Below are 15,026 nucleotides of genomic sequence, written 5' to 3' on the forward strand. Positions count from 1 at the left end.
CTGCCAACATCATTCAAACCGTCCAGTCCTAAGCTTGTTCCAACTTGCCTTGCCTCCCTCATTCCTTCCCACCGAAACTGCAGTAACAGCTCTGGGCCATTCTCCCCTTGCTCCTTCCACCCTGGGGCTTCTCCCATGTGGCCCTGCATGGCCTGCTGTGACACCTGCTTTAGGGAGCTGTGAGTGATCAACTTTTTTCAATGGCAGTGACTTCTCTGTGTCGTTACCCAGTTATACCTATAAATTAAATTCCGAGTCCACTTTAAAACAACCTGCCTCATCAGTGGGAGGACCAGCCCCTCCTCCGTGAGGCTTCCTCCCCTTGAATTGTCCAGGAACTCCAGGGTTGGTTCAGTCTCAACAGTTCTCAGATACCAAGCACAGAGGAAACGAGGCTGGTCAATCCACCAACTGCTGTTGCTTCTCTCTGCCTCGTGGTGTCTTGTCCTGCACAGTCCTGGGGATGCTGTCCATCCAAGCCGATGCCAGTCTCAGGAGCAGAACGGCCTCACCCTTGCGCTTGGGGTTATAGCTCTTCTAGTTCACATTCAAAGAGTCAGCCTGTCTCAAGGCACGAACTGACTCCAAGAGCCCTGGGATAGGAGTGCTTCCAGGTTCTACCTCCTCATAGATCTAGAACCACCACCCTCCACCCTGCCTCACCCATGACCCTTGGCTGGGGGTGGGCTCAGTACACAAAGATTATTATTAAACTTTCAAAACACAAGATCTTATTAAATTCTTTCCTCGGGAAAATTGGTGCTATTCATCGTGCATCTACTCTTACCCTTCTAAGGGAGACTGCCCTCTGATTTTTTCCTTGTTTTCCTTTTCTTTTTCTTTATTGAGCAAGTATTATGTGCCAGGCACTGTTCTAAGTGCATGGCACATATTAACTTATTTTTATCTCATTGTATCCTCCCAGCAACCCTGTAAGTAGGTATTTTTACCATCTGTATTTTACAGATGAAGAAACTGAGCCCAGGAGACTTTAAATAACTTCCCCAGGGTCATAGACTAGTAGGTAGTCCAGCCCCAAACCTGTGCTTAGTAACCACTGCACTTACACTGCAGCACCTACACTACTGCCTTCAAGGTGGTTTTCTGTTCTTCAGTATCCAGTTGGCCCTCTGCAGCTGCGGGTTCCACGTTTATGATCCATGGTTGGTTGAATCCCCAGATTTGGAAGCCGGGGATACCAAAGGCCAATTGTGGGACTTTGAGCGTCTGTGGTGGATTTTGGTATCGGGGCAGGTCCTGGAACCAATCCCCTGCGGATACGTAGAGATGACTGTACTGCAAAATAGCTGGCAAATTTGCTCACTGAATAAGAAGAAATAACCCAAAGTTGAATCTAGTTAGGCAGCCATACCACTATATACACACACACAGATGTATGTGTGCTGTGTACGTGTAGAAGTAAATATAATCTTGATCTTAGTGTAGATCTTAGTTTAGATCTCACTAACATGGTGTTAAGCATTTTACATCCACGGTCTTATTTAATCCTTAGAAACCCCCTATAAGGTTGATATTGTCCCAGTTTTTTTTTTAGACGAGAAGACTGGGGCTCAGACACATGAAGTCATTTACTCAAGATTATACGGCCAGGAAGAAGTAATACTCGGATTAAAACCTTGTCTCTCTGATTTCAAAGGGCAATTTCTTAACCCTTGTACTTCAGGAATATACATGAAGAAGCAGGAGAGTGATTCAGCCTCTTCACCCTTCCCCTCATGGGCTATAGAGTCTCAGACATCTGTTTTTCTCATTCACTTCCAACTGCTCTGAGCAAAGAAGGTCACGCGGAGGAGGGATAAATTGGGAGACTGGGACTGACATATACACACTACTATAAATAAAATAGGTAACTAATAAGAACCTATTGTATAGCACAGGGAACTCTACTCAGTACTCTGTAATGACCTGTATGGGAAAAGAATCTAAAAAAGTGGATATATGTATATGTATAACTGATTCATTTTGCTGTACAGTAGAAACTAACCTAACATTGCAAATCAACTGTACTCCAATAAAAAGTAATTCAAAAAAAATAAACAAAGAAGTTCAAATTGGGTCATCTTCAGAGCATTCCTGGGAGGTGGCTCCTGGCTCCCGCCCAATCCCTGGTCCAATTTCCTGCGGCATTTCCTCCAGCGTTTCATCGGTGTAGGAACAGAGGGCAGGGAACCTAAACCACAGGAGTTGTGAAGTATGTAGATAACCTCAGTGATACCTTGAAGCAGAGATGTTTTCAAGTCTCCTGCTTTTTTTTTTTTCTTGAGGTATAGTTGATTTACAATAACATATTTGTTTCAGGTATGCAAGATAGTGGTTCAAAAGTTTTATATATTATGCTCCATTTATAGTTATTATAAAATATTGGCTATATTCTCTGTGCTGTACAATCACCACTCCTTATGGGTTTTTTTAAAATTAATTAATTAATTAATTTTTGGCTGCGTTGGGTCTTCGTTGCTGCACACAGGCTTTCTCTAGTTGCGGCGAGCGGGGTCTACTCTTCGTTGTGGTGTGCGGGCTTCTCATTGCGGTGGCTTCCCTTGTTGCGGAGCATGGGCTCCAGGTGCACGGGCTCAGTAGTTGTGGTGCATGGGCTTAGTTGCTCCTCAGCATGTGGGATCTTCCTGGACCAGGACTCGAACCCATCCGTGTTTCCTACATTGGCAGGTGGATTCTTAACCACCGCGCCACCAGGGAAGTCCACCACTCCTTATGTTTAAATTTCAGTATTTTTATTAGGCTGTGTCTCCATGCTGACTGAGTTGTACTACCTTACCAAACTTTTTCACTGAAACGCATCTTTAATCTTTTCTACCAAATTTTTCTGCAAAAATTTTCACACTTTGAGAAAAGTTAATAGTACAATGAATATCCATATACACTTCACCTAGATTTATCAGTTGTTAACATTTGCCACATTTGTTTATCTCTCTTTATATATACACATATATATGCAAAGAGTAACACACATATGTATATATTATTTTATCAGTCAAGATTCTCCTGAGAAACAAAGCCCATAGGATATATCTATATGTATATCTGTATCTGTATCTCTATATAGATACATAATTCTTCTTCTCTCTTTTCCTATCTATCTATCTATCTATCTATCACCTATAAAGAGATTGGTTTTAAGAAGTTGGGTCATGCAATGTAGGGGCTGCCAAGTCTGAAACAGGGCAGGCTGGCAGTCTTGAGGCATCTGCTGCTTTATTTTTAATCTTCATGCAAACTTTGCCTTCTTCTTACTAATATATTCCATTTCATTTTACTCTTTAAAAAGAAGGTAGGGGCTTCCCTGGTGGCGCAGTGGTTGAGAGTCCGCCTGCCGATGCAGGGGACACGGGTTCGTGCCCCGTTCCGGGAAGATCCCACATGCCGTGGAGCGGCTGGGCCCGTGAGCCATGGCCGCTGGGCCTGAGCGTCCGTAGCCTGTGCTCCGCAGCGGGAGAGGCCACAACAGTGAGAGGCCCACATATCGCAAAAAAAAAAAAAAAGAAGAAGAAGAAGGTAGTCTCCTTTATAAACCCTTAGGTGAACTGAACCTCAGGAAGATGTTTACCCTGCAGTACGCGGCCGCTTCGTCCTGCGTATGCGTGTTGTCCACAGTTCGAGAAATGCAGTCTTAGACCCTGACGGCAGGATTTGTACTCCTCGGAGCACGTGGCTGCTCTTCTCGGGAGAAGGTCTTCTGGCCGTCTCAATGCGTCTTTGCTACTAACCCAGCTTCTCAGGGTCTCTGCCGCCTTTCCCCCTGGGTTTTACCTTCGTCCAGCAGCCATTGTGTTCCTAACTCCAAGGCCCACGCTCGCTCTCTCCTCAGGCTACACGGTGACCTGGCTGCCCTCCCGACGGACCACGTCGCTGCTGGCAGCTGGAGCCCCCCGATATCAGCACGTGGGGCGGGTGTTGCTGTTCCAAGAGCCAAAGGGCGGAGAACGTTGGAGCCAAATCCAGAAAATAGATGGGATCCAGGTGAGCGTGATTGCAGGGGCGTCCGCCCAAGAGGGGGTTGGAGTGACGCTAGTTATGCTTCCTGCTGTCTTCCGAACACGCATGCACTTGCTGAGCACTCGCCCTGTGCCGAGCACTGTCGCATATGTTCCCCTGCAAAGCCTCTGAGGTTAGCCTTGTCATCCCCACTTGCCAACTTAAGATCCCAACTTGTCTGAATTCATACGGGCTCTGAGTGGGACCCAGGACTTGGACCTTCATTTGAGGGCTTAGAGTAGGACGGATAAGGTGCCCTTGATGGGGCGGGAGGTGTCCTGCTCTAGGTTTCTTCCTCAAACGTCTTCCTCTCCCTGCAGATTGGCTCTTATTTTGGCGGCGAGCTGTGTGGCGTTGACATGGACCAAGATGGGGAGACAGAGCTGCTGCTAGTTGGAGCCCCCCTGTTCTATGGCGAGCAGAGAGGAGGCCGGGTGTTTATCTACCAGAGAAAAAAGGTGGGGACCAGGGCAATGCGTGGAGGATGTGGGAGAAAGAGACTCCCGTGCCTTCTCAGGTCTCAGTTATTCTGAAAACCTTTCCCTGCCTGATCCTGTGTTAATCAGACCTTTAGAACAATGACAAACGATAGCAAATATGCAGAGGTGGGTAAAAATGTGTGCAAGGCCCAGTGCCAAACTTTTTATATATAGGATACCTCGTTTGATTCTCGTAATCACCTTCTGGGATACTATGAGCTTTATTTTACAAATGGGAACATCGCAGCTCAGCAAGGCTGGGCAACTTTCCAAAGGCACAAAGTCACACAGATGACAAAGGTGGGGAGTTCCCTGGCGGTCCAGTGGTTAGTGCTGAGTGACTGAGGTGGGACCTGTTGCCTTGCTCCTTCCCAGCTGGGGTTCGCCATGGTCTCAGAGCTGCACGGGGATCCCGGCTACCCCCTTGGGCGATTTGGAGCAGTCATCGCTGCCCTGACGGACATCAATGGGGATGAGCTGACGGACGTGGCCGTGGGAGCCCCTCTGGAAGAGCAGGGGGCTGTGTACATCTTCAATGGGCAGCAAGCGGGGCTGAGCCCCTGGCCCAGTCAGGTGAGGTACCCCGCCTGCCAATCAGAACCCATTCCCAGGCAGCTGGCAGCCACCAAGCCCCAACCCCACTCCTCAGCCCGACTCTTCCCGCCCTTCCACCCGTCCTCTCCCCAGCTTAGCATGAATCTCTCTCTTGGTCTCAGCGGATAGAAGGGACCCGGATGCTCCCTGGAATTCGATGGTTTGGACGCTCCATCCACGGGGTGAAGGACCTTGGCGGGGACGGCCTGGTAGATGTGGCTGTAGGGGCTGAGAGCCAGGTGATCATGCTGAGGTAAGATGGGACTCCTGAGTCCTACCTGGGGATGATTTCAGTCCTCATCCTTTCAGCAGTCACGATGTACTAGGCATCGTCCTAAATGCTTATCGACTTCGGCGCATTCGGTCCTCGGCTCAACCCTGTGAGTTTGGTTCTCCTTTTTTTTTTTTTCTTTTTTTGCGGTACGTGGGCCTCTCACTGTTGTGGCCTCTCCCGTTGCGGAGCACAGGCTCCGGACGCGCAGGCTCAGTGGCCATGGCTCACGGGCCCAGCCGCTCCGCAGCATGTGGGATCTTCCCGGACCGGGGCATGAACCCGTGTCCCCTGCATCGGCAGGCGGACTCTCAACCACTGTGCCACCAGGGAAGCCCTGGTTCTCCTTTTATACTGGCTTTGTGTCTGGCTCCAGGTTAAACAGCTGCTATTCAGTGACAGACTAGGATTTGAACCCAGGCCTATCTAACACTAATATCTCCTAGAGAGACGTGGGATGGCTTTAGAACCTGGTGACCTGTATTCAAGTCGAAGCTCTGCCACTGACTTCTTGGGTGATCTTACCCCAGTCACTTTGCTTCTCAAGACCTCAGTTTCTTCATCTTTGAAATGGTGATGGCATTTCCTGCCTGACCCAGATCTTAGAGTCACTGGAAGCCTCATGTAACGTCATCTAGTGACTAGATACTGTCTTCAATACAGAACAAGTCATTGGCTACAGTGTATGTGTGGGGAAACATATAATAAAAATGTAAAGCAAATAAATAGATCATTACAATTGTGATAAGTGCCATGAGGGACATGAGCAGGGTTCTGTGAGAGAAAATAGCAGGGGAGAACTACTATAGGCTGGTGGCCAAGAAAGGCCTTTCTGAGGAACTGGGACTTGAAAGATGAGAAAGAGCCAGGCTTGCAGAAATCTGGGGTAAGAGCTTTCCATGTCGAAAGCCCAGGAGGTGCCAAGGCCGTAAGGCAGGCAAAAGTGTGACGTGTTCAAGGCACGGAAATAGGGTCAGTGTGGTAGGAGGTGAGACTGGAGAGGAGGGACTTCCCTGGTGGTCCAGTGGGTAAGACTCCATGCTCCCAATGCAAGGGGCCCAGTTTCAATCCCTGGCAGGGAACTAGACCCCACATGCCTCAACTAAAGATCCCCCCGCATGCGGCACTGAAGATCCCACGTGCCACAACTAAGAACCAGCGCAGCCAAAAAAAAAGAAGAAGACTGGAGAGGCAGATGGTATGGCACAGACAGTGAAAAGTTTAGATTTTATTCTGAATACCATGGGGCATCCTTGAAAGGTTACTGGCATGGAAGCTCAACATCTTTGTTCCCTGACCAGGGATCGAACCTGGGCCCTTGGCAGTGAAAGGTCGGAGTCTTAACCACTAGACCACCAGGGAATTCCCTGACTTTTCTTTTTATAAATTCATTCATTCATTCATCCATTTTTATTTTTAGCTGCGTTGTTGCTGCGTGCCGGCTTTCTTTAGTTGTGACAAGCGGGGGCTACTCTTCGTTGAGGCACGCGGGCTTCTCATTGCAGTGGCTTCTCTTGTTGTGGAGCACAGGCTCTAAGCGTGCGGGCTCAGTAGTTGTGGCGCGTGGGCTCAGTAGTTGTGGCGCACGGGCTTAGTTGCTCCGCAGCATGTGGGATCTTCCCGGACCAGGGCTCGAACCCGAGTCCCCTGCATTGGCAGGCGGATTCTTAACCACTGCGCCACCAGGGAAGTCCCGACTTTTCTTTTTAAAAGCTCATTCTTCTGTGTGAGAAATGGGTCAGAAGGCTGCTAGGAAGAATTATCATTATGGGGAGCCCTAATGAATTATCATTATTATTTTCTTTGCAAAGAGACAGTGACACTGAGGTCTGCTTTAGGGAAGGGGAGTCCTCTGGCCTCTGCTAGCTGGAGCCCCAGGTCTGGCTGGGGATGGCAGTTGAGGCCAAGGGAGAGCGTCGGTTTTTCCTTCCCTGAAGCTCCCGGCCTGTGGTGGATATCATCACAACCATGTCCTTCTCCCCGGCCGAGATCCCAGTGCATGAAGTCGAGTGCTCGCATTCCTCCAGCGACAAGAAGAAGGAAGGCGTTAACATCACAGTCTGTTTCCAGGTCAAGTCTCTCATCTCCCAGTTCAAAGGTCAGTGCTGCCTTCCTGCTTCCCAGCGCAGCTGCCTGCCCCAAATCCAGGCTCACGGCCCCAGGATCCGCCATCATTCAACTCTTGCCTTTCCACCCTGCCCAGGGCACCTGGTTGCCAACCTCACTTACACTCTGCAGCTGGATGGCCATCGGACCAGAAGCCGGGGGTTGTTCCCAGAAGGGAAACATGAGCTCAGCAGGAACACAGCTGTCACCTCAGTCAAGTCCTGCACTGGGTTCTGGTTCCACTTCCCGGTAAGGAGCCAGCAAGTCTGCTCAGGGGAGGGAAGGGGCGGACGAGCTGACCACAGCGGGAGGCAGCCCCAGTGCCAGGCTCGGCTCCATCGCTGTCCAGCACAGGTCACAGGTCACCTTGATCTCCTGGTCCTACCGTTTCCTCTTCTGTATCACAGTAGTAACAATACCTTCAGCATATTTTCTTCTAGTCCTTAATCCACATCCATAGGCATTTTAAACATGATTACAATTGTAAAGTACTTACCATTTTTTCCCTACTCTTTTCACACATCATATATTAATGCTGCAGCCCAGCTTTCAGATTATTTTTAATGGCCACAGAATATTCGGTCCTATGGAATATTCATTCAGGCACGGTGGTGTGTCACTATTTGCCAGGTACACGTGGTCATTTTTCATTATTATTATTGAAATATTTATTTATTCATTTATTTGGCTGCACCAGGTCTTAGTTGCGGCACTCGGTATCTTCGTTTGCCGTGTGGGTGTTTTATTATTAACATCCATCCCAGGGCTTCCCTGGTGGCGCAGTGGTTAAGAATCCACCTGCCAATGCAGGGGACATGGGTTCAAGCCCTGGTCCAGGAAGATCCCACATGCCGCGGAGCAACTAAGCCCGTGCGCCACAACTACTGAGCCCGAGTGCCACAACTACTGAAGCCTGAGTGCCTAGAGCCTATGCTCCGCAACAAGAGAAGCCACCGCAATGAGAAGCCCGCGCACCGCACAAAGAGTAGCCCCCCGCTCGCCACAGCTAGAGAAAGCCTGCACGCAGCCACAAGGACCCAACGCAGCCAGAAATAAATAACTAAATGTATTTTAAAAAAATGCACCCCAGAAAGAATTTTTTTAAGTTCTTGTTAGTTTAGATAACTGCCAAAATACCCAAATTCCGTTTGCTTATACCTGTTCTGTATGAAATAAGATTGATATTAAATTTTATTCTGGCCTCAAATATTTCATAAGAGACTGAATACGTGATTGGTATATTCAGTATAAGATTTTGAAGTTTATTTTCAAGTTTTTATTATGGGAAATTTCAGACATACAAAAGTAGAAAAAGAGTTTAATGAACCGCCAAACAGCCATCACCCATTTTCAACAACGATCAGCTCACGATCTCATTTTGTTCAGAGCCTCTCTGCCTCCTCATACCCGTAACCCGCATTACAAGATTTGGAAATTTTAAACATAAATTTGCCAGAGAAGAGGCACTGTGACATGATAGAAAGACTTTAGACTTGGGAGTTGGACAGATCTGGGTTCACTTCCCAGTTCTAGTCCTTAGGAAAATTGTGTCACCTTTGTACACCTCACTTTCCTCGTCTCTAATGTGGGGATAATAATGCCTACCTCTTCGAATTGGGGGAACCTTTAGGTGAGGACAAAAAGTCCTCCAAAGTGAGCGTCTCCAAAGTGTCAGGCACTGGTAATAACATAAAAGACTGAGACCCACCCCTGTTGTCAAGGTACTGGGATATTCTACTTATTCTAGAGTATTCTTTTCTTGTGCAAACTTTGATAATGGTTGCCTAGAGGAGTTTGACAAAGATTCAGGGACTTCTGTTAGGACTCAGTGGGGAAAAGTGCCGTGGTTGATGACTGATGTCTGCCTTGGGATTGGGGCTGAGGGATGAACACTCGTACTGAGAAGCAAGCTGGACATATCATAAACACCTGATGTATAGTAAACATCCCTCCACTCCTGGTAAGGTCTCAGACAACTAGCTACTGGAATTTCATCCTTTATAAAATATGGACAAGTTGTGCCTTTAACTGGAAGTGTGGTAAAGGTTAAACTCATGACATAGGGTGTATTCTTATTGCCCTCAGGTGTGCACTCAAGACCTCATCTCTCCCATCAACGTCTCCCTAAATTACTCTCTCTGGGAGGAAGAAGGGACACCAAGGAACCAAAGCGCGGTAAGAAGAGATCAGCTGGAGAGACTGATAGGAAATAAGGGAGAATAGAAATTCAATTTGTCAGGACTGTATTACATTGGCTTCAAGCAATAGAAATGAAATATGCTTACTTAAGCAGAAAGGAGTCTATGGGAGTTTGTATTTAAGAGAAATTTGGAAAACTGGGATTGGGAAGATGGAGGACCAGGGTAGGTGGAGGCTCTGGGGGCTCTCAAGAGGAAGAAATAATGGATGGACTTCCCAGGGCACGGCCCCTTCCACGCGTCCCTCTGTGCATCAGCTTCAGACCTCATTAGGCTTCTAACCTGGGCGAATACTAACAGATGCAAATTACAGGGAGAGAACACCAGAAAGCCTAGGACCATCCCTTATCTGTGGAAGGACTGGGTATCCTAATTAGCCTTCTCGCCCAAGGGTATTCCGTTGAGGGCAGGTAGTTCCCTCAAAGCCTAATTGGGGTGCCCTTGTTATGTAAAAGAAGAGGAAAGCACTCTCTATCCTAGTCTCCTGGATCCCTCGCTCCCTACCCAGTGCCAAAAGCCTAATTTCCTCTTCTGAAATCCTTGACACTCAGCTGGTGGTTTGGCTTCTGTCGGAAGGCGGCAGGGTCTGATGGAAAGAACCTGGGCCTGGAAGCCTGAAGATGTAGATTTGTTTTTTTCTGGCACAAGCAGGTCTGTCTTTCTTTGGGACTGTTTCTGCATCTCTGCATTCTGAGGCCGCTTTCAGAGCCGGAGCTCCGTGACTGATAAACACACTCCTTCTTGTGGTTTTTGGCAGCTTGCGCTGAGTGCCCTGCCCCGCAACCTGCCACCCACTCAGGATGTATAGGGACAGCCAGCAGTTTCTCCCATCGGCACTAATTAAAAGAATAAAATAAAAAAGTCAAACTGTGTGGTGCAGCAACTCAGGCTTCAAAGGAGACCTGGGAATTCCCTGGTGGTCCAGTGGTTAGGACTCCAAGCTTCCACTACAAGGGGCACGAATTCGATCCCTGTTCGGGGAGCTAAGATCCCAAAAGGTGTGTCGCCCGGCCAAAAATAATAATAATAATAATAAACAAATTAAAGGCTAATTTAAAAAAGAGAGAGAGAGACCGGAGGTCACAGTTGTCAAAAAGTCTTCCTGGGGGAAGTGTCCTTTGTTCCGGATCTCGCAGAATGAGTAGATTTTGCGTAGGTTGAGAGAGAAGAGGCACGATTTTAAGTTCGGGGGAAATGGGGAGGTGGGCTCAGCTTCTGGCAGGACAACTGAACAAGACAGAGGCCCTGGATGCCCCTTTGGGGACAGGCTGTGGTCTGGTGGGTGGTGGGAAATCTGCGTGGGAATGTTGGGGTGGCTGCGAGCAGTCAGCAGAAGCTGCCAGGAGCCCCGCCCTTAGGGGAGGGTCTGGAGGCTGCTTGGCAGATGGCCTGGAAGTGGAGGAGGCTGGAGTCTCTTGAGAACATACCGTTGATCACCCATAAAACAATCCTGTGTCACCATTACCCTCAACTGCCGAATATGGCTTGCAAGGCTGGGGGGAATCTGCACCCTGCTTCCCTCTCCTGCCCCTCCTGACACGCGGCACTCCTGCCAGTCCGAGCATCTTCCTGCTCCTTACACGGGCACAATCTCTCTTGCCTTGGCCTTCACGTAAACTGTTCTTTCTTCGTCTCTTTCCATTCTCTTCACCTGGCTCCCTCCTCCTCACCCTGTGGATTTCAGTTGAGATGCCATCCCTTCAGGAAGCTTCCCTGATCTCCAAGCGTAGGATAGGATCCCCTTCTACATCCTCTAAACATACCCTGTACCTGTCCCATCCTCACACTTGAGGATGCCGGGCCGTTTCTCCCACCAGCCTGGGAGGACGGCCAGTGTGTCTGTTTTGATCTCCGCTGGGGGGGGTCTGGCCCAGAGCAGAAATTCTGGAAATGTTGAAAAAACTGGCCTTGATCTGATAAGAGATGGAGAGCTGGGGTTCACAGAGGAGAACCACGGGAGGAGCTAGTCCCAGGCAGGGGAGTCTAGAGGCTGCGCGGCCAGGTGCTGCTCCCAGCAAAGGCTGGGAGAACCTGGGGGAGCTGCTCTGTCAAGGCCCAGATCTCATGGCCAGGACAGGAGGTGGACACCCTGAGCCTCCCTCAAGGAACTGCCACCAGAGGAGTGTGGCACAGACAGCCTTGGGCTGAGTTGGGAGGTTGGGGCCTGCCCCGGGAAGGCGTTGGCTCCTGAGAGGGCCCTGACCACAGCCAGCCCAGCTGAGCACCAAGCTCTGAGCCCCTCCAGCTCTTCTCCATCAGTTCTGCTGCCTCAACTATTCTCTCCTGTCTCCCCCTCCTCCGTGCTCAGCAGGGCAAGGACATCCAGCCCATCCTGAGGCCCTCACCACACTCGGAGACCAAGGAGGTAAGAGGGGAAGAGGGGCAGACAGAGAGGCCAAGGTCCAGTCCTCCTGGGTGTGGGGATCTGAGCCTCCTGGTCCTTTCTTCTTGGCCTTCCAGATCCCTTTTGAGAAGAACTGCGGAGAGGACAAGAAGTGTGAGGCTAACCTGAGGCTGACCTCCACTGCAAGGTCTGTACGGCCTCCTATTTCACTCGATGTTTTCCTGAGGCAGCTCCTGTGTATAAAAAGAACATAGGACTTCAGGTCGGAAGACCCCCACGGCCACTGACTCCGTTTGTCGTCTGGGCCTTAGTTTCCCCCTCTGAGAAATGCTGGTGCCTTGCAGCTCTCCTATCAGGAATAGACGAGATCGCAAAACTTAAAGCCTGTGCATAGGAGCTTATTTTTGTGTATTTCTTTCTTCTGGCCTACCGGATCCCTCAGTTCTGAAAGTCCCCACCTCTGATCCTGCTTCCTTTGTTGGCCCCCATAACTTTGCCCTGATCCTCCCCCCAGATCCAGAGTCCTGCGTCTGACCCCCTCCGCCAGCCTCTCTGTGGGGCTGACACTGAGGAACTTGGGAGAAGACGCTTACTGGGTCCACCTCAGCCTGAGCTTCCCTCGGGGACTCTCCTTCCGCAAAGTGGAGACACTCAAGGTGAGCGAGAGGGTGGGGTCTGCCCGCAGACCACGTGCCAGGCTTGTCCTGCCTCTTGGAGCCCCAGGCGGTCAGGACAGCCTGAAGATGTGGGCGGAGGTCTTCGGACCACCTCTGGGTTCTCAGCCTGATGGCCACCCTCGAGCTGTGTGAGCTGAGATACAAGGTTCATCCTCTGTGAGCCTCGGATTCGCGACCAAGAAATGAGGCTGGGGACATCACAGGGTTAGGGGGTTGCATGAAATGGAGAGTGTGACAGAGGCTCATGGACCTGGTGACCAAGAAGTTGTGCACAGGTTCAGGGAGACTGAGCTACCTTCCTCCTAAAGGTGACCAACTTGTCTTTGAGGAATGGCCTGGGTTGTTTTATTATTTCATTATTTTTTTCTTCTAATTTTATTGAGATATAATTGACATACAGCACTGTATAAGTGGAAGGTGTACAGCATAATGATTTGACTTACATACATCATGAAATGATCATCACAATAAGTTTAATGCATATGCATCATCTCGTATGGATACAAAATTAAAGAAACAGAAAAAACATTTTTGTGTGTGATGAGAACTCCTAGGATTTACTCTCTTGAGCTGGGTTATTTTGTTTGTTTGTTTGTTTTTGCGGTACGCGGGCCTCTCACTGTTGTGGCCTCTCCCGTTGCGGAGCACAGGCTCCGGACGCGCAGGCTCAGCGGCCATGGCTCACGGGCCCAGCCGCTCCGCGGCATGTGGGATCTTCCCAGACCGGGGCACGAACCCGTGTCCCCTGCATCGGCAGGCGGACTCTCAACCACTGCACCACCAGGGAAGCCCGAGCTGGGTTATTTTAAGTACAACTTTTATTTTTTAAATTATTGTTACTAAAGTAATACATAATCACCGCAGAAACTTGGAAATTACAGAGAAGTTTAAAGAAGACAAACACCCGTACTTATACAACCCACAATTATGACTTTTAATATTTTGGTGTTTATCCTTCTGTTTATCTGTACACATAGGTACAACTTATTGATACATTGTATATTTATTCTATATTTTAACTAATTGGCATTTTGCTCTCCATATGGTTATTTTTCCTCCATGTTTTTTTGTTTGTTTGTTTTTGTTTTGCGGTACGCGGGCCTCTCACTGTTGTGGCCTCTCCCGTTGTGGAGCACAGGCTCCGGATGCGCAGGCCCAGCGGCCACGGCTCACGGGCCCAGCCGCTCCGTGGCATGTGGGATCCTCCCGGACCAGGGCACGAACCTGTGTCCCCTGCATCAGCAGGTGGACTCTCAACCACTGCGCCACCAGGGAAGCCCCTCCTCCATATTTTTAAAAAAATTTTGAATTTTGAAATTTAAAACAAAAATGTTGAGCCATACAATATTTGTCTTTTTGTGTCTGTCTTACATCGCTTAGCAAGATGTTCTTCACCTTAGCGTTATGTTTTTGAGGTTCATCCCTGTGATAGCAGGTATGAATTTCATTCCTTTTTAAGGCTAATATTCCATCACATGGATAGACCACATTTTGCTTATCCGTTCATCTGTGGATGGATCCTGAATTATTCTTATACAGCAACATTAAATGCTTTCTTAAGGGATATCTAGTAAAGTGATTGAGAACTTGAGATCTGGGGTCAAACAGACCTGGATTCAAGTCCCTACCAGATCCCTGCCGGGTTACCCAGTTGTGAGACTGGGGGGAAGTCTCTCGACTGCTCTGAGCCTCTATTTCCTTATCTGATTTTCTTCCCAATTTGAACTGAAATCTGTGGCTTCCAGACAGTGATGAAGATGAAGGGTTTTGTCCTCTTTAGCCCAGGATCAAGTTCATTTTGTAAATGGTTGCTGAATGTGTGGACGTAGCAGCATTTTAACTCTCTCCTGTGATTGTACCACAATTCACTGAACCATTCCCACCTCTTTGGATTGTTTGATCACTTCCAGGTTTTCCCTGTGAGAAACAGGATTGCAGTGAACATCTTTGTACTGAACCCCTGGCTGTACCCCTGACTCTTCGGCCCCACCTTTCTGCAAATGTGCCCTGGCCAGGGGGAGGGGACCTGAGGGTTGGTGGCCTCTGGGGAACTCTTAGCCTTGCCCACTAAAACGCTCCTTCTCTCTCTTCTCACCCCCAGCCCCACAGCCAGATACCTGTGAGCTGCGAGGAGCTTCCCGAGGAGACCAAGCTTCAGAGCAGGGCCCTCTCTTGCAACGTGAGCTCTCCCATCTTCAAAGCAGGCAGCTTGGTGAGTGCTTCCAGCCCCCAGGAGTCAAGCAGCCAAGGGGCTGTAAGCTCAGGAGGGGAGGGAGCTCCTGGCTCTGGGGAAGGTGAAGGTGATTGGAAAGGCAGGGCTTATCCCTACCCCAAGAGAATGTG

The 15,026-nt window shown here is 49.1% G+C and overlaps 1 protein-coding gene across 3 annotated transcripts in view; it reads left to right on the forward strand.

Moving 5' to 3' along the window:
* ITGAL (integrin subunit alpha L) overlaps positions 1-15,026 on the forward strand; it is a 41,460-nt gene that overhangs the window by 13,910 nt on the left and 12,524 nt on the right. For 2 of the 3 annotated variants that reach the window (XR_007472426.1, XM_012532708.3), the window contains exons 12-22: positions 3,848-3,999; positions 4,335-4,472; positions 4,869-5,066; positions 5,210-5,340; positions 7,296-7,456; positions 7,562-7,713; positions 9,550-9,639; positions 11,971-12,027; positions 12,123-12,193; positions 12,521-12,662; positions 14,785-14,895. Coding sequence is in view for 2 of the 3 variants with exons in the window: in XM_012532708.3 (XP_012388162.1) it covers positions 3,848-3,999; positions 4,335-4,472; positions 4,869-5,066; positions 5,210-5,340; positions 7,296-7,456; positions 7,562-7,713; positions 9,550-9,639; positions 11,971-12,027; positions 12,123-12,193; positions 12,521-12,662; positions 14,785-14,895 (1,403 nt within the window). In the remaining variant the exon portion in view is untranslated. The remainder of the gene's footprint in view (positions 1-3,847; positions 4,000-4,334; positions 4,473-4,868; positions 5,067-5,209; positions 5,341-7,295; positions 7,457-7,561; positions 7,714-9,549; positions 9,640-11,970; positions 12,028-12,122; positions 12,194-12,520; positions 12,663-14,784; positions 14,896-15,026) is intronic. The other variant, XM_012532709.3, reaches the window with a different exon arrangement.

This window comes from Orcinus orca, chromosome 16 (genome assembly GCF_937001465.1).
Source record: "Orcinus orca chromosome 16, mOrcOrc1.1, whole genome shotgun sequence".
In the NCBI taxonomy this organism is placed as follows: domain Eukaryota; kingdom Metazoa; phylum Chordata; class Mammalia; order Artiodactyla; family Delphinidae; genus Orcinus; species Orcinus orca.